This window comes from Lepidochelys kempii, chromosome 1 (assembly GCF_965140285.1).
Source record: "Lepidochelys kempii isolate rLepKem1 chromosome 1, rLepKem1.hap1, whole genome shotgun sequence".
NCBI classification, from domain to species: domain Eukaryota; kingdom Metazoa; phylum Chordata; order Testudines; family Cheloniidae; genus Lepidochelys; species Lepidochelys kempii.
This window is the reverse complement of record NC_136380.1, coordinates 225,799,249-225,820,728: the sequence shown is the minus strand read 5'-3', so window position 1 is coordinate 225,820,728 and position 21,480 is coordinate 225,799,249. Positions and strand designations below refer to the sequence as shown.

Sequence of the window (21,480 nt, the reverse complement as noted above, 5' to 3'; positions counted from 1 at the left end):
ACTGTGACACGTAGGTATGACCCAGCATTTATCAGCTCAGCCCCAAACACGCAAGGGGAGTAAGCGCAATTCCTCTCAAGGTTAAGCAAGCAGGTTACACCAGGGAAACCCTGGTGCTATTTTGGTTTGTTTCTCCCTCAGTTTCTTAAAGAGAGTTTCAGGACCAGAAAGGTGAACACACTGAAGGCTTGACTGTGCCTTTTAGGCCCAGCCCAAAGCACAGGGGAGTATGAACCGCAACACTCGAGAGGAAAGCGCCAACAAGAGCGCAGACTACTCATTCACAGGCAGCCAGCTTGCTCGGCAGGCAAAAGTGTTGGGGCTGGATGGAGCCATAGGCCTTGCCTCTTCCCTGCTCTCTTTGGGCCACCATGTGCCCTCAGTGGAGTAAGGAAGAAGTCGTCCCTGAGTGCAGGATGGGCAATACTGCCACGTCCATTATGCAGCCAGAGCAGGACTGAGGAAAGGTTTATTATTATTTGTATCATTGTAGCGCCTAGGAGCCCCAGTCATGGATTAGGCCCCTTCTGTGGTAGGTGCTGTACAAACACAAAAGAAAAAGATGTTCCCTGTCCCAAAGAGCCATTATGCCCATAATCGGAGCCCTAGCAAGGGGCAACTCCCATTCAGCTCTGTCTCCTCTGCATTTACATCAAACTACTACATATATCTCACTCCTCAGTCTCACAGAGAGAGTGAAAGTCAAGTTCCTTCCTTTAGCCAGCACTTGCATTGGCCTGGAGACACTCCAGAGGGAGTCATGGCTAGTCATTCTTGGCCAGAGCTAATTTCTTGCTGTATGTAGGAAAGCTTAGAAGGGGGTCAATTCTTTAAAAGCACAATATTTTAAAAACAAATGCTAGAATCCTATTACCAAGACAGGACGAGGATTGTCTGACTCTTACACTGCATACCAGACAAAGAGCCTTAGTAGAACAATCTTTCCTGGAGTATGAGTCTGGCACAAACAAACAAAAAAAACATACCTCCCAGGCAACTCACTTCAGTATTTTCAACTTTAATCAGCAACATCAGTAATTGAAGCAGCTTGACATAACTCAGCTGGTTCACATAAAAAGAACTAGACGATGTGCTACTGCAGGCCATATAGTAAAGGGCTTAACGGGAAATGAACATGGCTATAATCAGACCCAGGTACTGGTCTGCAAGGACTTCTGCTTCAAGTCTGACAACAGCAGCTTTCTCCGATTTTTATCTTTTAAAAAATTAACCCACCAAAACTATTAGGTTTAACAGCCCTGGAGACTGACTTACTCTAGCCACAGAAACATGCAAGCAATGACACTGCAAGCTTCCCCCATCTAGCCCCACCAGCATGACTCACCCCTGATTGGGAGGGCCCACCTCTCACATCAGTATTTGTCTAGTCAGCCTTTGACTTTTCCTCTGAATCTCTTCACAACTGCGACAGCTTTTAGTCCCTGTTTTAGACCAACTCACCTTGAAGGCATCAGATATGGGATGGAGAATCATTACTACCAACACTGAGCCAGTGATCCAGATATGAAAGTTTCCATATCCCATTACTAGTCAGAGATATGAAGTCTGCACAGGGCAGTTCCTGTTGACATTCGATAGATAACATCATTAGTCAGACTTACCTTTATGTTTGCAGTACCTCCAGATATAGTACAGGCATATCTCATCACATTTAATTTCACTGCTCCCAGAAGCGTTAGAAGGAGGAACAGCTTTGACACCTGTGGGAAAGAACAGTCTAGAGCACATCAAACATATCTCCTCATGCCAAACAACAAAACACCCTGCAACAGAGAAAAAAAATAGATGAGCTGGATTCTCGGTTCTGTCCAAGAGGCAGCAAGGAGCTGGTTGCAGCTGCTGGATTCGGAGCCTGGTGCAAGTGAGGGCTGCCCACACAACACTAACTGGCACCACTTACATTAACATCAGGAACCTGGAAGGGAGGTTTAGTAGTGTTACTATCTATAGGAGAAAGAGAGAGAGCACGCATGCGTGTGCCTGGAGCACAGTGCCTGGCGTAAGACCTGAGGCCTGAACCATAGTCAGCAAAGTCAGGCCATGCTGTGAACCAAAGTCAGGCCACACAAAGCAGATGCTTACTGTCTGTTACATGAACTTCGCAGTGGTATGAGTAGTGTTTCTAAACCACAGGCACTCCTAAATAGTATTAAACACTGGGTATTCATGCAAACACATTCCAGAAGGTTAGCACAGGCCTGCCTCAACATAGAGTTACGGCATAAACACACTCCTTGAAGATGGTACAGGAACACATCAAACCCTCCTAAAATAAGGATGACAAGATAATGGATGGAGATGTTTTGTTCGAACCTACAGGTACAAGGTGCAGGCTGGTAACTAACCACGTCAGCAGTTTAATATGTAACTTGTTTGTATCAATGTACAAAAGAGAAACCACATTGGGGTTGCCAGTGTTGGGGCCCGTGTGTGCACGTGCATCTTCTCTCCTTATTCTGTCCCAGCCCTGTCTGTAGTCGGTTTAGCAGACCTCAGCAGTACCCCCCCGAAAGACCACAGACTCGGTTCAGTGGCGAAGGCGCTCGGCCACGTTTATTGTCGATGAAGGACAGTCCTAGTCCCCTATAGGAGCTACAGGTACACTAACACACGTATGCCCATGACAATGGTACCAGGTCAGTCAGCAGCAGGAGTCTCTGCTGTCCCCTAGGTTGGGCAAAGATGCCCCTCCTAGGATTTCTCTTTTATACATCGACACAAACAAGTTGCGGATGAATACCCAGCGCCTAGTACTTCTTAAGAGTGCCTGTGCTCTAGCAACGCTAGCTATACCATTGCCAAGCACTGGTCAGTGACCTTGTAAGCATCTGCTTTGATACATGGCCTGACTTTGCTGCCTGTTCAGGCCGCACGTCTTGCACCAGGTCCCGTGCTCCAGGCGCTCTCTCTACTACATTATTCATATTCCAGAGTGGGCTTCAACACCACCTCTCAGCTAATAAAGATGTATAACTATATTTTATATTCTACTTGTTGGGGACAAGAGATGGGAAGAACCAAGATCCAAGCCACGATGTGGGATGATTTAACGGGCATACTAACAAGCTGCCAAACCACCAACAGATGGGCTATAATGGAAATTAAAAACGAAGAAGTCTTCAGCCTCAAGGGTGAGGGAAAAAAGGTGGGAAGGGAGAGAGCAGGACTCTGCAATAGCCTCTCCTAGCAGTTCACAGGCAAAAAAGATCTGTGCCTTTATCTTTGCTTCAATCACTTCTCAGCTCCGGGGGTTGCTCTAGCACTCTTCCACCTTACGTGACCCACATCATAACCCAACGAAAAGCAGCCACTAGATTAGATCCTCCCTGGTTGACATCAGTGGAATCATACTGGTTTACACGAGCACATGACCTGGCCTTAATGTTCAAGGCAAACAAACTGTATTTTTCCCCACCACCATTCTACTACTTATATAATCTATTATTAGTAATTCTTACAAATGAACGTGGTCATTCCAGCTAGTGAAATTGAAATTCGACTACTAGTCCCCAGTAGCAGCTTCCTGTACAACAATCACTGGCCAGGGATCTATTGTGTATGAAAAGATACAGATACATATTGCCTAGAAGTGCTCTCCAATGCACGGTCTGTGATAGGGTCTAGCACTGTTTGATCCATTCTTGTGAGCACGAAGGCAGAGGAGGAGTGAATGTCAATACGCAGGCCTACACTCAAGAATTAAGGAAATGGGAAAGCAGAAAAGATGGTTCAACATACAAATTAACTGGCACATCTATAGTTTTACCTTGTGAGGTAGGCTCATGTGATGTAGAGGCTGGTGTAGTGGAAGTGGGCCTAGGTCCAATTTCTTCTGGATTCCCAGCACTTGCTTTCTTTTTATCTCCAACTGGTGTAGCTCTGTTGTGTGGGGGAGGCACTGAAAGCAGAAAAGGATGGTGAAATCCCACAAAGATGTAGGTAAAAAGACTAGCCTCCAACACGTCCAAGGGAGGGGGAACATCATTCATGCTACAATTTACACCTGTTCGTTAACACTTACTTTTCCACTGGCCCACCTCCTTGCTGAACTCAGTATGCTTGTGATCACAGATGACCTGGATGTTCTTTGCTGTGATAATATTTAATCCTTCTGCTATCAGCAACCTCAGCACATTGCCGTCCAGAATCCTGTGGGATCTGTTGCACTTAGAAAACCTACACTCTCCTCGGAGGAAATGTCGGCAAACATGAAGTTTGTTGCAATTGTCTTGCTGGCTGCAAGTCCCATGTGGTCCTCTACCTTTGTTATAGAATTGGCAGACCTGGAGGGAGGGAGAAATGACTAAAAGAGAGAAACACTCCTCCCCTCCCTCCCCCCTTCCAGTCATTACGCTTTTCTTAACCCAACCTGCATATGGATTCTGTAATGGAAAAGTTGGGAATAAAACAAAACCCATAATCACTGGGCATATTTCTGGAGTGGAAGTTCACCAGGAACAGACATTTTAAAGCATTTTCATGGATTTCAAAGTCATGTGAGGTTTCCAGAGGGCATGCCAACCTTTCTAACAAATGGCACTTTTGGCCACACCAAGTTGTTTTTATATGGTACTTATTATTTGTGTTGCAGGAGGGCCTAGAAGCACCAGTCATGGACCAGGCGCCCATTGTGTTAGATGCTGTACAAACACAGAACAAAAGATGGCCCCTGCCTCACTCAGCTTACAATAGGTTGCAAAAGTGTATCATTTCTTGAGGCAGGGTCTGCCTTTTTCTCTGTTTGTGCAGCGCCTAGCAGAATGGGGTCCTGTGATCCATGACTAAGGCTCTTAGCTGTTACAGTAATTAAAAACATGAAATTCTAAACTGCAAAAGCCAGGCTTCCTTTTTGCTTGGATGATTGCATTTTTAACAGGTTTGTTCTACACTTTTTCTAGGTCTTTCTTACATTGGACTGAGAAGTAAGTGAGCCACACCTTACAATTCACACACAAATGATGTTGTCTCCCTACTTAACACAGACTACTATTCGGTCTCTTACCAAGATTTCGTTATCAAGATCCTTGGATGGGAAAAGTGCTAGAAAATGCCAAGTATGACTAGAGTATGTTACTGTAAAGAGTTAAATAGTACATCAACTTAGAGAGAAAACTAATATTGCCAAAATAAACTATGAGTACATTTTGAGATGCATTATCCTTGTTTTCTGTCTGCTCACTGAACAGAGGGAGCACTCAATGACTTGGGCCCAGGATACCCACAACCGCAGCTGAAAGCTCTGCTCCTCTGGCAGAAGGGAACTTTCCACTCTAAAGGTGAGTCTAGTGGTGGGATCACTTGATGATTACCTGTTCTGTTCATTCCCTCTGAAGCACCTGGCATTGACCGCTATCAGAAGACAGGATTCTGGGCTAGATGGACCATCGGTTTGACCCACTATGGCCATCCTTATGTTCTAGCCTGTGCAGGAGACAACGCTTTCTTGGAGACCACTCCATGACTAAACAATAAAATCCCACAGGATCTTGGAACCATCTTCTGCTCCAAGGGCAAGACATTTCTACGAAACTGCCTTTGTGTACAGACTTCCTAAAAAAATCCCCACACAATTTATCCTAAAAGTGGAAGAGGGGGAAAAAACAAAAATAAACAAAAAACACAACAAGTGACAGAGGCTACTCTTATTTAATGGCAGAAAGGCCTAATGCAGTGGTGTGCAAACTTTTCCAGTCACCCCACCCCCCGTTACCATTCACGGAATTTGTCGCCCCCTTCCCCCTCCATTGCTTGTAATCTGAAGTAATCCCTTATTTCTGCACTGCTGCTAGTGGCGGAGCTGCCTTGAGAGCTGGCAGGAGGGAGAGTAGCAGCTGCTGGCCAGGGCATACGTGGTGTTTGCGGCGCAGGACGACTTTTTTTAATCCTGCTCCCATCCCACCCTGCAATACCTACTCGATTTGTATCCTGCTCCTGCTATTACAGCAGCAGACCCTGCAGGATCCCAGTTTCTTCACACTCCCCAGAGAATCTCTTGTTTCCCACACCCCAAGGGGGGTGCACTCTCCAATTTGCATACCACTGGCCTAATGGATAGAGCACTGGACTGGGACTCAGGAGACATTCCAGCTCTGCCACTGGCCTGCTGGGTGATACTGGGCAAGTCACTTCCCCACTCGGTACCTCAGTTTTTCCATCTGTAAAGTGCGAGTAATGATACTTGTACTCCTTTGTAAAGTACTCTGAGCTCTAGATGAAGAGCTCTGTAATAAATTGTCTAACTCTTATAATTATTAATACACTTTTAGAAGATGCTCACTGATGTGGGCTGTATACAAACCAGAAAAGCTGGAATGATTCACAGATTTTTGGAAGCCTGACCCAGGCCTGCTCAGTATGGAGAAAGCTGTTAGGCTTGGAGTGGTACATGTCTGATTTGACTGCCTACGTACAGCGCTAGAAGACCCTCAGTATTTTCTGTGTAGAATGCTCGCTGCTACTTGTTTTTCCCCTCTCCAGATAGGGGAATCTCTCTTCCCCACCTTCCCCTGCTAGGCACAAGACATTTTAGTGTTTCTGTCACTTTCCCATCTCAGACTCACTTTCCCCTTCTCACTCCATCACCTTATTTACTCACAAAACTGCTTCTCTTACATGTCAACCAACCTTTCACAGTGCTTTAAAATGACTCCGGCACCAGAACAACAGACATTCATGCCTCGACACACATTTATGGAAGCCTCCCATTTTGAAAGAAGTATCCCTAGCAGAAGTTTCAGGGGAAAAAATCCTAACAGTTTTCAGCTGACAACTAGATTTTGGAATGGATCAACCAGTCAATCACTGCATAGGGATTCTGGGGACTAGTGTCCTCCAGCAGAAACTGACAGACCAGTAGAAGAGTCATGAATTCCAATGCCAACTAGGAATGTCCTTACACAATGTTGGATTTTATTTTTGCTTTGGCAGATGTGTATGCGCCTCTATAGGCCAGGACTGGAATTGTTGGAGAGGCTACAAGTCATGACTATATACTGGAGAAGCTGTGGCTGTATGCAGAGGGGAAACCAGACATCATGCTAGCCTACAGTCTATCCTTCACAAGTTGTGATTACACAAAATTTGTACAAAATAAATTAATGGCACCAGTTACCACACAAGAGGAAAATTGCAGGCAAATCATCTGACTTAGTTGCCACAGCAAATGCAAATACAGCATCAAGGAGATAAAGTAACCAGGAAATACAATGGTACATCTCTCACCCAGATAAGAAACAAAGCACACAAGTCTCTGGGGACAAATTAAGGTAAAAAAAAAGGATAAAGAGCGTTAAATCCATGAGACTCACAATTATTCTAGGATTTCAAGCTCATTAATAGTAAATAGACTAGGTGCTGGTATCTTAGCTCATTCATAAATGTGTTTGTTGAAAGGGGGGGGTGTGGTTTGTCTTCATGTTTCTGTCCCGGTCTTGGTTGCTGCTTGTTTAAGAGATTCCAAGGCCAGTAGGGACCATTAGATAATCTAGTCTGACTTGCTGCATAGCACAAAACAAATTTTGGCTCAGAAACCCCAATGACTAATTAGACCAACGCATTTCAGTCCTCAGGAAACTGAACTCCTGTGGGCCCCATACCCAAGGCCTTCGCAGTGGCAGGGAATTGATTGAAGACACTGCATCAGGCTTGTTCCAGCCTTTATTTCTATGGTCACAGTAAGAATTAAAATGTGGTGGGGAGGATGTGTGAAAGCAGATATTACTCCTGGGGACATTATGCGCCAAAACATTAAAAATTCTGCACACAATATTTTAAAATTCTGCAAATTTTATTTGTCAAAACAACATTATATAATCAAGCCAGTTTCAATTATCTGGGTAATGTATTTCAAAACACCGGTCAGCAAGTATGTCTGTAAGAATACTGACAATGCAAAAATCCCCCCAGAAGTAGAGAATTAAAGAAACTATAACAACCCAGTTCCTGTTTCTCTGTCCCCTTCCCCCTGCATAGAGCCAGCCAGGGGGCCAGATACCTGCACCCCCTCTTCCCTAGAGTGAAGCTGTGGCTCCCCCAGCACAGACACCCACTCCCTCCTCTGAATCCCTGGGCTCTGGGGGAGGGAATAAACAGCCTGATGCTCAGTCCCAGGAGTTTCCCGTGTGCGGGAGTTTCCCGTGTTGCCGCCCACTGCTTCCCTCAGGGCATGCTGTGAACTGCAGCTGCCAGGAACCCTTTAACTCCCTTTCCCTCCCCACAGCAGTGTCTTCTAAGTGCAAGCTGGGCTCTTCCAAGTTGTGGCCCCTAGTGGCGGCGAGCAGCACTGCAGCCCATTTCTGTGGGGGAAAGGAAATTCTGCACACACATTAACTTCTGCAAAATTCTGCATTGTGCAAGTGGTGCAGAATTCCCCCAAGAGTAAGATATTTGTATGCAAATATTGATATTCTTTCCAAGGAGCTAAAAAAATTCAAATATGTTTCTAACTCTGGTGAGTGCATATTCACTGTCCATTGCATCTTCAGCACAACCCCTTTTCGTTTTGCAAGATGACTGAATTTATGGAGACGGCTACCCAGGAAAAGTGTTCATGATCTGGTTTGTATGAGTTGAATGCTAACTGTAAAATTTGGACTAAAGAGGTGGAAATGCTTGGGCTTTTGTTGTTGTTGTTAGGGTGTTGGACAGCCCTAAAATGGACCCTTTCTATTCTAGGAGGGGCACAATAATTTTAAAAATAGACACTTTTCTGTCATTTCCTTGCATAACTTCAATACTGAATAAGATGTAAGCAAACTCCCTGCCCCACCACCACCTTTCCCCTCTAATTCAAACCTACTGTAAGCTTTCAGAAAGCAATAATACTTAATATTTTTACAGAACCATCTTTGGATTTCAAAGTATTGTTGGCCTTTTTGTCCCAAACAGTTAGTCAATATTTGGAGCTTGCAGATTGTTTCCATTAGGAGGAGAAATTGATGATGGGAGTCAGATGAGTCTTATAGGGTGCAACCCTGTTTATTTACACAGAATGTGCCCAACATCCTGTTTCTCTGAACACAGCAGGAACAAACAGCAGGCAGTTTCCTTACTCACAATTCCAAGCCGCTTTCTAGCCAGCAGGCTGCCCAAAAGACGCTCTCTTGGCTTCCTCCCAGGGCCACCTACCAGTGCTTCCTTGGCTGTCTCCTACCTTTTTCTTGTCTTGTCTGCTTCAGACATACATAGGCCCTGTGTTTGCAATCAGCTCCTAAGGGAAACCCTACCATCCACAGAGCTCAGCTTCTGATCAGCCTTGCATGTAGCTGAGTCCCTTGAATGGTTGCATCCACTGTCCCCAGCTCTCTTACTCCATAAAAGGAGTTTAATTGCTTCTTCCATTTACCTTGAATGAAGGGTAGCTAATGTGCCCAGCCGCCTCAGTGCTCACCTATAGTTCAAAGACATGCCTGCTCGTAGCCACCAAACACCCTCCAGCAAAACAGTATTTTACAAAACATCAGTAAGCCTGGGTCTATACTACAAAGTTTCGTTGGCACAGCTGTGTTAGTCAGGGGTGTGAAAAGACACGCTCCCCCCCCCCGCCAGCCAACATAACTAGGCTGCCAAAACCCCACCACAGGCACAGCTATGCCAACAGAGGAGGGCTTCTGTCAGCCTAGTTAAGGTCATTCAGAGAAGTTGTGTTACTATGCTGACAAACTCCTGCTGGCATACAGCCAGTCTACACGCTGGTACAGCTATCCTGGCAATGCACTAGTAATGTAGACAAGGCCTCCCAACAGCCCTTCACGCTAGGTATTTTATCTCCAATTTACATAGCCATAGAAACTAAGTCAGAGAGTAGATGATTTAGTCATACAGTGAATCAGTTGCAAAGGAAAAAAAAAAATCTAGGTTCCCTGACATCCAATTCCATGCTTCAGCTTCAACATCATATCTCACCTCTTCCATCCCTATTCAGCAAAGAGCCTTTCCTTAAGAAATCAGTATGACTCACATCAGGCAGGAGGAAAGGGTCATTCTGGAGGAGCAGGACCCGCAGCTCATTCTCGTTGAGGCCACTGACTTCATGGGTCTTCAGCACTTTTCGGTTTTCATCCGTGAAGATATCATGGGAGTATTTACATGCCCTGGAAAGGAACACACAAAATTCAGATCAAATATGTTGATCTTCAACCAGGGTGGCTTATGAAAGCAACCACACCTAAAGAACAGCAAGGAAGGTGAGAGTGGGAGAAGGAAACAGATGAGACTAGAAAGGAAGCTTGGCAGAAGCATAGAGAACAAGGGAAGCCTAGCAAGAAATCTATCTTAGTTATATATATAATGGCCTCCATTAGCATAGACTGTGAGGTGCTCAGGTTCTTTAATAGATTTATCCTCACAACACCCCTGTGTGCTAGGGAAGTGCTATTATCCCTGTTTTGTTTTTAAAACAGATGGGGAATTGTGGCTCAGAGAGGCTAAGTGACTTCTGTGGCAGAAGGAAGTCTGGCAGAATCAGGTTCCCCAAGTCCTAGGCTAATGCCTTAAGCAGGGTGGATAAAAACAAAAACAATGAATTTTCAAAAATTGATTTTTTTATTTAAATATCTGATTTAAATTAAATTAGTTTTATTTTAAAAAATAAACCTATTTAAAACTTAATTTTAAATTATGACAACCTATGTTAAGACCTAAATTTACTATAATCTATTAAAATCATTTAAATTAAAATTTAAAAATTAAGTAGTAAGTTTCCTATCAAATCACTGAGCTGATTAAAGTCACTCACTAAGCACCTGCAACCAGCATTTGTTGAACTGCTAAACCAGCTTTTGACACCAGTAGCCTCTTGTAGGTGCAGAGAGAATTCTCTTTCTTTCAGTTTATTCAACTAGTTCAGTTCAATAACTACTTCATTCAAAGCTAAGAAACTAATCTGGAATTGAAAATGCAGGGATGCTTGTTTTCTTCTTACAATCTATGCATAAGAACTAGGCCCTGGTCTACACGGGGGGCGGGGCGGTCAACCTAAAATACGCAACTTCGTGTCTAGACGAGACACAATAAATCGATCCCCGATAGAGCGATCACTACTCGCCGATCCAGCAGGTAGTGAAGGCCTGCCCTAGGTGTGAGAGGATAAGATCTACTAAAAACTTGAAGGGCGTGATGACCACAGAAACAATTTGTTCAATTCACTAACAGCAGATACTACTGCTTTTCTTTAATAAATCAGTTAGTTTTAAAAGCAAAACTTGTTTTGATATTTTTTTCTTATGTACCCAGCCCACTGAAAGTAGTTTCTTGGGTGCCTCCATCTGGCTGTGTCACATGTGCCAGCTGGGCACATCTTGGGGGGAAAACTCTGCCCCTTCGGTCTTTTAATTGATTCTTGTTTTTCCACCTTGTTCCCCTAGGATTACCATACAGAGATCCCCAAATAGAGGACACTCCTGGGGGAGGGGAGAGGAGGTACAGTTTGGAGGAGGGGGGCCACTGGATGGGTGTGTTGTACTGGGAGGGGGAGTTAGGGTTAGGCTGCTCCAGCTCTGGCAGCTGCTCTGGCCCTGGTGGCTCACCCAGCCCGCATAGGTGCTGGAACTAGGGGTGCTACTGCACCCCCTGGCTTGAAGTGGTTTCTATCACTTACAGGATTTACAGTTTGGTTCTATGGCTCTCAGCACCCGCACTATAAAAAACTGTTCCAGCACCCCTGCCAGCTCCTGTTCCAGCACCAGCCCTGGCCACTGCTTCTGCCCCAGTCTGGCCACAGCCACTGCTCCAACCCTGATTGCTGCTCCTGCAGCGGGGGCAGACAGCTGCTCCAGTCCCGCCATTGCAGCAGGGCTGAAGCTAAAGAAGTCACGGTGTCCTGTAACCTCTGTGACAATATTGTATCCTTACTAATAAGAAACAAAATGAACTTCTGCATAGCTTAGTCAAGGACAAGGAGCTCGAAAATGACATGGATGGTGAGAGGAAGCTTGTGAAGTGTGTCAGAGTGACATGGTCAGAAAAGCAGATGGGGAAGATTACTTTATCACAAAAAAATAAAATTGGATAGACACGGTGGTGGTTACAGATTACAGAGAAGGACATGGCAAAAATGGTTGCAGTGGTATGGAGTGGTTGCACAGAAAGCAGCAACAGTTTGTCAAGCGCTCAAAGGTGCACTCAGAATAGAGAAAGGAGTTGAATAGGACAAGGACGTGGTTCACCTTGTTGACAAGGAAGGTAGAGGAAAGATTTAGAAAAGTTTAAAGAAATATGGAACCCAATCTTATGGGTTGTGTACAAAGAAGGGAGGGGAGAAATCAGGACAATAAAGTATTAAAAGGGATCGGTTTATCTCAGAGCAACAATAAGCCATTTGCAGTGAGAATGAAGGACAACATAAGATAATCAGGAATGCTGAGGGAACTAGGATAGATCCAGAAACAATGCTAACTGTTAGTCTGGCTAGTCTGAAATGTGACTCAGTAAAGCCCTGTAACTATGCGTACTAAAATAAAATATATAAAATAAAACTTCTCCTGTCACTGTTCAATGTAACTACTGTTTAGTGCTTACCCTCTGAAGGTCTCTGACTTTTGAACCTTCTGTTCACATGCTGCTATTGATCTGCCCCTTGTCCTGTACAAGACTTGATTCCTGTAGTTTTTTCCCCTCCCAGTATCATTATATAACACTACAGGTTTGCCTTGTGTTTTATTAACAAATTGACCTTATTTTCCGTCTTAAGGAGTTTATGATCCAAGACCCCTAATTCCGCATTAGGACCTGAAAGTATAGGCTCCTAGGCCTGTATGGAATCCTACTTGTACTGAATAAACTGAAAACAGTAAAGTCAACAGGGCGACAAGGGGGAGGTGGGGAGAAATCAAGAGCAGGATAGGTTCAAAGGGTGATACTCCTGCATATTTAAGTGTAGATTTGATCCCTAGAGTCAAATTCTCTTCTGGGTTATTCCAGCATAAACTCAAAGTAACCTACAACACTACTTGTCCAATAGAATTTGGATAATTTATTGTAGAATAAATCCCTGTTAAAAATTCCTATGTTAAGAAAAAACTTTGCACTGCCTAAGAAAAGGGGAACTATTTACCCAGGAATGCATTTTATCTACATTTTATCAAAATGTTGTCTCCTTCTTTATGAGCCTAAAGGAAATTAATAGATTTGAATATCTCCCTATATATGTAAAACAACAACGTTATAAAATGCAGATTGTGGGGCTGAGGAGTGAAAAGCCTCATTAAAAATAATGCAAAGCACAGCATATTCTCTTTGGAAGGAATCAGAACAATTGTTCTTCCAATTCTGTCTCTTTCTAACTAACTTATTTTAACAGGTTATATCTTGCTTATATGTTGGATTTTCCTACACATGGAATATGCCTGAGAGGGGTCAGCCCAGGGTGGGTTAGGACAAATTACACCACCACCATAATCTTTGGATAACACATCAGTCATTAGTGAGGACACACTGGTCATATCCAGAGCTAAATCCCACCTAGGCCACTTTCAACTGAGCAAGTTTCCTATAGGGCCTTTTATCTGCAAGCGGGAGCGAGTACCACCACTTTCCAGTCACATAATGCTTCCTGGAGGACAGGAATATTTTTCATGACTCCCCATCCAGCAATTCAAGGCATCAGATCAGCATTTCTGCTCAGTGGTTTGAACATTGAGCTACTAAACCCAGGGTTGTGAGTTCAATCATTGAGGGGCCATTTAGGGATCTGGGGCAAAAATTAGGGATTGGCCCTGCTTTGAGCAAGGGGTTTGGACTAGATGACCTCCTGAGGTCCCTTCCAACCCTGATATTCTATGATTTCTCATATGTGGTCACATGCGGCTACCTGGGAATTTTTCTGTGGCCACAACAGCCTCCTGTGTGGAGAATGGGGGAAAAGGCAAAGCAGCAGCCCCTCCTTCCAATGTTCAGCTGTTGTCCTGGAGGCGCTGCCTTGGTGTTTGCTGGCACCGCCAGCTGCGGATTGGTGCCCTGCACTGCGCAGCCTCCTTAGGAGTCCAGGCAGTGCCTCTGCAGATGTTTGGGGATGGTGTGCAGGATGCTGGAGGAACCTTGGATTCCACAGGTGGCTGGTGAGTTCCCTGACCCACCTTCCTGGGAGTGGTGGGGGCTCAGGCTTCAGCCCCCATGCTCCAGTGGTGGGATTCACACCTGAGCTCCCATTCCCAGGCTCTGGCTCCCACCCCTAGGGTTCCTGCCTCCAGGGCTCTGGGCTTCCGCCCCCAGCGCTCCCACTCTGGGCTTCTGGCGGCGGGACTCTGGGCTTCAGCCCCCGGGGCTCTGGCAGGGCTTCAGCAGCTGACAGCACAGTGTGCCATGGTCAAGAGGCAAGGACTAGGATGGGCCTGGGGTGTGAGACTGTGGAAGGGAGATGGGGGAAATGGAGGGAGGAAGGCAGCAGGGCCCTAGGGGGGATGGGTTGTGGGAGGTAGTTGGGGCAAATAAAGAATATCATACATATGTTTTTACATATATAGGGTGTTATTTTTGTTATTGAGTCTGCAAAACAAAAACAAACAAACTCTACATAAATTACAATGATTTGGACATATATTTAATTTGTTTTTCCTAAAATTAAGTATCTTAGCACAATTTGTCAGAATGGCCAGCAGCAAGAGTTGGTGGCTACACTGAGGTCACCAAAAAAAGTGGTTGTGAAAACCCCTGCATTAGATCACACTTGTGCCCACATCCTAGTTAACTCCTGTAAGCCCTTGATTAAGCTTTCAATGCTTCCTTCAATGCCTGGAAAAGCACCAGTGTGGGAACATCACATGGTTACCATTTCCAGTACCAAGAAAGAGGGGTATTTCAGTGTTTAACAGACTCAAGTTGTGAGCACAGGTCCCAGCCACTTTAAACGGTATGCTAATCTGTCTTCTCCACCTCCTCCACCCACTACTATGATCCAGAGTGAAAGTTTGTGCCAGCACAATCAGAAAGACTGATTTGAGACTGTCCTTTTACAACTCCCAAACCACTGGCTGTCAGTCCCCTTTATCTCTTAGTTTCTCTTTGCCCATTGGTACCAGTCCCCTTCTTGCATTTAAAACACACACTTTGCTTCTCTACAAAAGAAAAAGGATACTAAACTTTCTAAACTACTACATGCCACAAGGGGCCACAGCAACGGTTCCCTCAACCCACCCAGCAATATTGTTAATCTATCCAACTATACTCTTAACCCAGCAGAAGCAGCTGTCCTATCTCGGGGCCTCTCCTTCTGCCCCTCCACCCCCACGAACATGATACAGTTCTGTGGTGACCTAGAATCCTATTTTTGATGTCTCCGACTCAAGGAATATTTCCAACACACCTCTGAACAACATACTAAACCACAGAGACCTCCCTACCAACACTACAAAAAGAAGGATTCTAGGTGGACTCTTCCTGAAGGTCGAGACAGCAGACTGGACTTCTACATAGAGAGCTTCCGCTGACATGCACGGGCTGAAATTGTGGAAAAGCAGCATCACTTGCCCCACAACCTCAGCCATGCAGAACACAATGCTATCCACAGCATCATAATCAAAAAGGCTGACAAAGGAGGTGCTGTTGTCATCATGAATAGGTCGGAATATGAACAAGAGGCTGCTCGGCAGCTCTCCAACACCACTTTCTACAAGCCATTACCCTCTGATCCCACTGAGAGTTACCAAAAGAAACTACAGCATTTGCTCAAGAAACTCCCTGAAAAGGCACAAGATCAAATTCGCACAGACACACCCCTGGAACCTCGACCTGGGATATTCTATCTACTATCCAAGATCCATAAACCTGGAAATCCTGGGCGCCCCATCATCTCAGGCTTTGGCACCCTGACAGCAGGATTGTCTGGCTATGTAGACTCCCTCCTCAGGCTCTACACTACCAGCACTCCCAGCTACCTTTGAGACACCACTGACTTCCTGAGGAAACTACAATCCATCGGTGATCTTCCTGATAACACCATCCTGGCCGCTATGGATGTAGAAGCCCTCTACACCAACATTCCACACAAAGATGGACTACAAGCCGTCAAGAACACTATCCCCGATAATGTCACGGCTAACCTGGTGGCTGAACTTTGTGACTTTGTCCTTACCCATAACTACTTCACATTTGGGGACAATGTATACCTTCAGATCAGCGGCACTGCTATGTGTACCCGCATGGCCCCACAGTCTCCCAACATTTTTATGGCTGACTTAGAACAACGCTTCTTCAGCTCTCGTCCCCTAACGCCCCTACTCTACTTGCGCTATATTGATGACATCATCATCTGGACCCGTGGAAAAGACGCCCTTGAGGAATTCCACCATGATTTCAACAATTTCCATCCCACCATCAACCTCAGCCTGGTCCAGTCCACACAAGAGATCCACTTCCTGGACACCACAGTGCTAATAAACGATAGTCACATAAACACCACCCTATACAGGAAACCTACTGACCACTATTCCTACCTACATGCCTCCAGCTTTCACCCTGACCACACCACACGATCCATTGTCTACAGCCAAGCTCTGCGATACAACCGCATTTGCTCCAACCCCTCAGACAGAGACAAACACCTACAAGATCTCTATCAAGCATTCTTACAACTACAATACCAACCTGCGGAAGTGAAGAAACAGATTGATAGAGCCAGAAGAGTTCCCAGAAGTCACCTATTACAGGACAGGCCTAACAAAAACAACAGAACACCACTAGCCGTCACCTTCAGCCCCCAACTAAAACCCCTCCAACGCATTATTAGGGATCTACAACCTACCCTGAGGAATGACCCAACACTCTCACAAATCTTGGGAGACAGGCCAGTCCTTGCCTACAGACAGCCCCCCAACCTGAAGCAAATACTCACCAGCAACCACATACCACATAACAGAACCACTAACCCAGGAACCTATCCTTGCAACAAAGCCTGTTGCCAACTGTGCCCACGTATCTATTCAGGGGACACCATCACAGGGCCTAATAACATCAGCCACACTATCGGAGGCTCGTTCATCTGCACATCCACCAATGTGATATATGCCATCATGTGCCAGCAATGCCCCTCTGCCATGTACATTGGTCAAACTGGACAGTCTCTACGTAAAAGAATAAATGGACATAAATCAGATGTCAATAATTATAACATTCATAAACCAGTCGGAGAACACTTCAATCTCTCTGGTCACACGATTACAGACATGACAGTTGCGATATTACAACAGAAAAACTTCAAAACCAGACTCCAGGGAGAAACTGTTGAATTGGAATTCATTTGCAAATTGGATACTATTAACTTAGGCTTGAATAGAGACTGGGAGTGGCTAAGTCATTATGCAAAGTAACTTACTTCCCCTTGTTTTTTCCTACCCCCCTCCCCCCATATGTTCTTGTTAAACTCTGGATTTGTGCTGGAGATGGCCTACCTTGATCATCATACACATTGTAAGGAGATAAGCTATTACCAGCAGGAGAGTGGGGTGGGGGGAGAGAAAACCTTTTGTAGTGGTAAACACCCATTTTTTTCCATGGTTTGTGTGTATAAAAAGATCTTCTGTGCTTTCCACAGTATGCTCACTTCATCGGATGCTGTAGCTCACGAAAGCTTATGCTCAAATAAATTGGTTAGTCTCTAAGGTGCCACAAGTACTCCTTTTCTTTTTGCGAATACAGACTAACACGGCTGTTACTCTGAAACGATTCTTGCATTGCTTTACACTTCATACCACTGGTCTGTCTACAACACTGCACTTGCCCACGCACACTTCTTGTGAAAGCGGAGTAGGGTGACCAGGTGTCCAGTTGCTGACCAGAACACCTGGTCGAAAAGGGACCGTGGTCATCACTGCCGACCGGGCCATTAAAAGTCTGGTCAGTGGTGCTGCAGTGCTAAGGCAGGCTAGTCCCGGCTCCTTGCTGCACCCCAGAAGCAGCCAGCAGGTCCGGCTCCTAGGTGGGGGGCTCCCCCAATGCGGCTCCACGCATTGCCCAGGCACCAGCTCTGTACTCCCATTGGCCAGTTCCTAGCCAATGGGAGCTGGGGGGCGGTGAGGAGTGCCTGCAAGTGAGAGTGGTGGGTGGAGCCTCCGGGCCCCCAGCCTAGGACCCGGACCTGCTGGCTGCTTCTGGGGTGCAGTGGGCATGCGCAGTGCCACTATCAAGACAGGCAGCCAGCCTGCTTTAGCCTCAGACTGTGAACCGCCCGAGGTAAGCCCATGCCCCAACCACGAGCCCCAACCCCCTACCCCAGCCCTGACCGCCCCAAACCCAGAGCTTCTTCCTGCACCCCAAACCCCTCATCCCCAGCACCTGCCCAGAGCCTGCACCCCCAGGCCAGAACCCTCACCCCCCCTGCACTCCAACCCCCTGCCCCAACCCAGAGTCCCCTCCCACACCCTGAATCCCTCACCCCCGGCCCCACCCCACAGCCAGCACCCCCAGCCCAGAGCCCTCACCCCCTCCCACATCCCAACTTCCTGCCTCAACCCACAGCCGGCTCCTGCACCCTGAACCCCTCATTTCTGGCCCCACCCTGGAGCCCACATCCTCAGTTAGAGCTCTCATCTGCTCCTGCACCCCAACCCCCTGCCCCAGCCCAGTGAAAGTGAGGGTGGGGGAAAGCGAGCCACTGGGGGAGGGGGAATGTAGTGAGCGGGGGCGGGGTCTTGGGGAAGGGACTGGGCTAGGGTGTTCAGTTTTGTGTGACTAGAAAGTTGGCAACCCTAAAGCAGAGTCATATCAGGGACACAGCGAGCACATAGCAGGAGTCCCCTTACTTATGCACCTGTGCCTGGGGTGGGAAAACTACAGCAGAGTGGAGCTGTGGTGGGCCGCCTGGAGCAAGGAGGCTGCCCTGAGGGGGCTGCTGTCCCAGAGAGGAGGCAGAGCTGGTCAGAAGTGGGAAGCTGCCAGAGGTCCCTGAGCAGGATGAAACTTGAAAGTGAGGACTGAGTTGAAAGATTATCTGTTTACTTAAGAAACTGAACCTCCCTGAAAGGCACTGCATGGGGCGGTGTATTTTGGAACTGGGGAGAAGCTGTGCTGGTGACACCCTCATCTAGAGTACTGTGTGCAGTAGAGGTCACCACATACGGAGGGTTCAGAGAAGGTCCTTGAGACTAACTCTGGAGTACAGAAAAACTATCATGAGGAAGGACTGAAAGGAATGTGTTTGTATTAGAAAGGAGACATGATAAAGTTATATCACATAATGAATGATCTGAATGCGTGGGTCAGGAAAGTCTGTTGGCCCTGCCTCAGAACACCAGCACAAGGGACATTCAATTAAATTGAAAGATGGTGCTAAGCTAGCCTTATGGGCTACAGTGGCAAATTCAACATTAATAAAAGAAAAAACTTTCACACAATGTGTGATTCATGCCCACAGGATGTAATACCCACCTGCTGAAGTGAAGAAACAGATTGACAGAGCCAAAAGAGTACCCAGAAGTCACCTACTACAGGACAGGCCAACAAAGAAAATAACAGGACGCCACTAGCCATCACCTTCAGCCCCCAACTAAAACCCCTCCAACGCATCATCAAGGATCTACAACCCATCCTGAAGGACGACCCATCACTCTCACGGATCTTGGGAGACAGGCCAGTCCTTGCTTACAGACAGCCCCCCAACCTGAAGCAAAATACTCACCAGCAACCACACACCACAAAACAGAACCACTAATCCAGGAACCGATCATTGCAACAAAGCCCGTTGCCAACTGTGTCCACATATCTATTCAGGGGACACCACCATAGGACCTAATCACATCAGCCACACTATCAGAGGCTCGTTCACCTGCACATCTACCTATGTGATATATGCCATCATGTGCCAACAATGCCCCTCTGCCATATACATTGGTCAAACTGGACAGTCTCTACATAAAAGAATAAATGGACACAAATCAGACGTCAAGAATTATAACATTCAAAAACCAGTTGGAGAACACTTCAGTCTATTTGGTCACTCAATTACAGACCTAAAAGTTGCAATTCTTTAACAAAAAAACTTCAAAAACAGACTCCAATGAGAGACTGCTGAACTGGAATTAATTTGCAAACTGGATACAATTAACTTAGGCTTAAATAAAGACTGGGAGTGGATGGGTCATTACACAAAGTAAAACCATTTCCCCATGTCTATTTCCACCCCCCCACCCACTGTTCCTCAGACATTCTTGTCAACTGCTGGTAATGGCCCACCTTGATTATCACTACAAAAGGTCCCCCCCTCCCCCCCGCTGGTAATAGCTCACCTTAAGTGATCACTCTGGTTACAGTGTGTATGGTAACACCCATTGTTTCACGTTCTCTATGTATATAAATCTCCCCACTGTAGTTTCCACTGAATGCATCCGATGAAGTGAGCTGTAGCTCACGAAAGCTTATGCTCAAATAAATTGGTTAGTCTCTAAGGTGCCACAAGTACTCCTTTTCTTTTTGTAAAAACCAGGAATCCCTGGGGGAGGAGGGAGGTATTGAAGAGACAACGCAGGGGACTCAGAAGACATACAGCTAAGCCCTCTGAGCCAAGTTTATATTCAGAAAAGAGGGAGATGAGGGAGCAGGAGTGAAAAGAAGGAGCCAAAACCCAGGGGAGGGATAGCAGTAGTAGAGTGGGAACTTCTCTATACCTGTGGTACCCCATCACTGTAGTCTGAGTACCTTAGATCACAGCCCCACGGTGAGGTAGAGCAGTGCTGTTATCCTCATTGTATAGATGGGGCACTGATGGGGACACAGGCTAAAGGACAGATTTTCAGGCACCTAGTGGGATTTTCAGAAGTGCCTAGAAGGTTAGGTGCTTTGTAAACCCCACTAGATGCCTCTTTGGGTGCCTAAAAACCTTTGAAACTCTGTCTCTAAGGCATTGACCTGAGGTCATATAGAACGAAGAACAGAAGTTGTATACACAGAGTCCATAAAGTGAACAAATTATTGTTATGATTTGTATTATTCACTGGGCACTATCTGTGTGCTCAGCACTGTTCAGAATATGCCAGTAAATGTAGTTCCGGAGCCAATGCATACAAGATGTGTAACTCTGGATAAGATGGCTCAGATATATAAATATTAAGTGTATAGTTATTGACCACATATTATCACAGTGAACATGTGATAACATATCTATGAGTGAAGGCGCTGATGGCGATAAAAGTTTTACTTGATTAAGGACTAGAAGATTTGACCCTCCAACTTTCTTTCAAGAGGAAAAGCTGCCCAGAGCTCTTGTGCCTGTTTATTTTCCTTTCCTGCCTGCAGTGGCCCTGATATACCTCAGAACTCTCAATTTTTCCCCCCTCAACTTTAAAACATGAAATTTTGTAGGTGTTTGGTTTAAAATATTCTCCTGTGAAAACTGCAGCTCAATCACTGTAGTGTTATGTTTAAGGCCCTTCTGGAAAGGGACTAGCCTTTAAACAGAAGTGAAAATAGTGTTACTAACTCTCATGATTTTGTCATGAGTCTCATGATTTTTGTGTTTTGCTTAAAGCCCCAACT

At 45.8% G+C, this 21,480-nt stretch overlaps 1 protein-coding gene across 4 annotated transcripts in view; it reads right to left on the bottom strand.

Annotated features, from left to right (window-relative positions):
• Positions 1-21,480, bottom strand: part of LOC140899739 (protein mono-ADP-ribosyltransferase PARP12) — a 43,974-nt gene that overhangs the window by 20,436 nt on the left and 2,058 nt on the right. For all 4 annotated transcript variants that reach the window (XM_073315718.2, XM_073315708.1, XM_073315738.1 and 1 more), the window contains exons 2-5: positions 9,980-10,112; positions 4,043-4,304; positions 3,788-3,919; positions 1,623-1,721 (exon numbers count right to left, since the gene is read on the bottom strand). In XM_073315718.2, the coding sequence (XP_073171819.1) occupies positions 1,623-1,721; positions 3,788-3,919; positions 4,043-4,304; positions 9,980-10,112 (626 nt within the window). The remainder of the gene's footprint in view (positions 1-1,622; positions 1,722-3,787; positions 3,920-4,042; positions 4,305-9,979; positions 10,113-21,480) is intronic.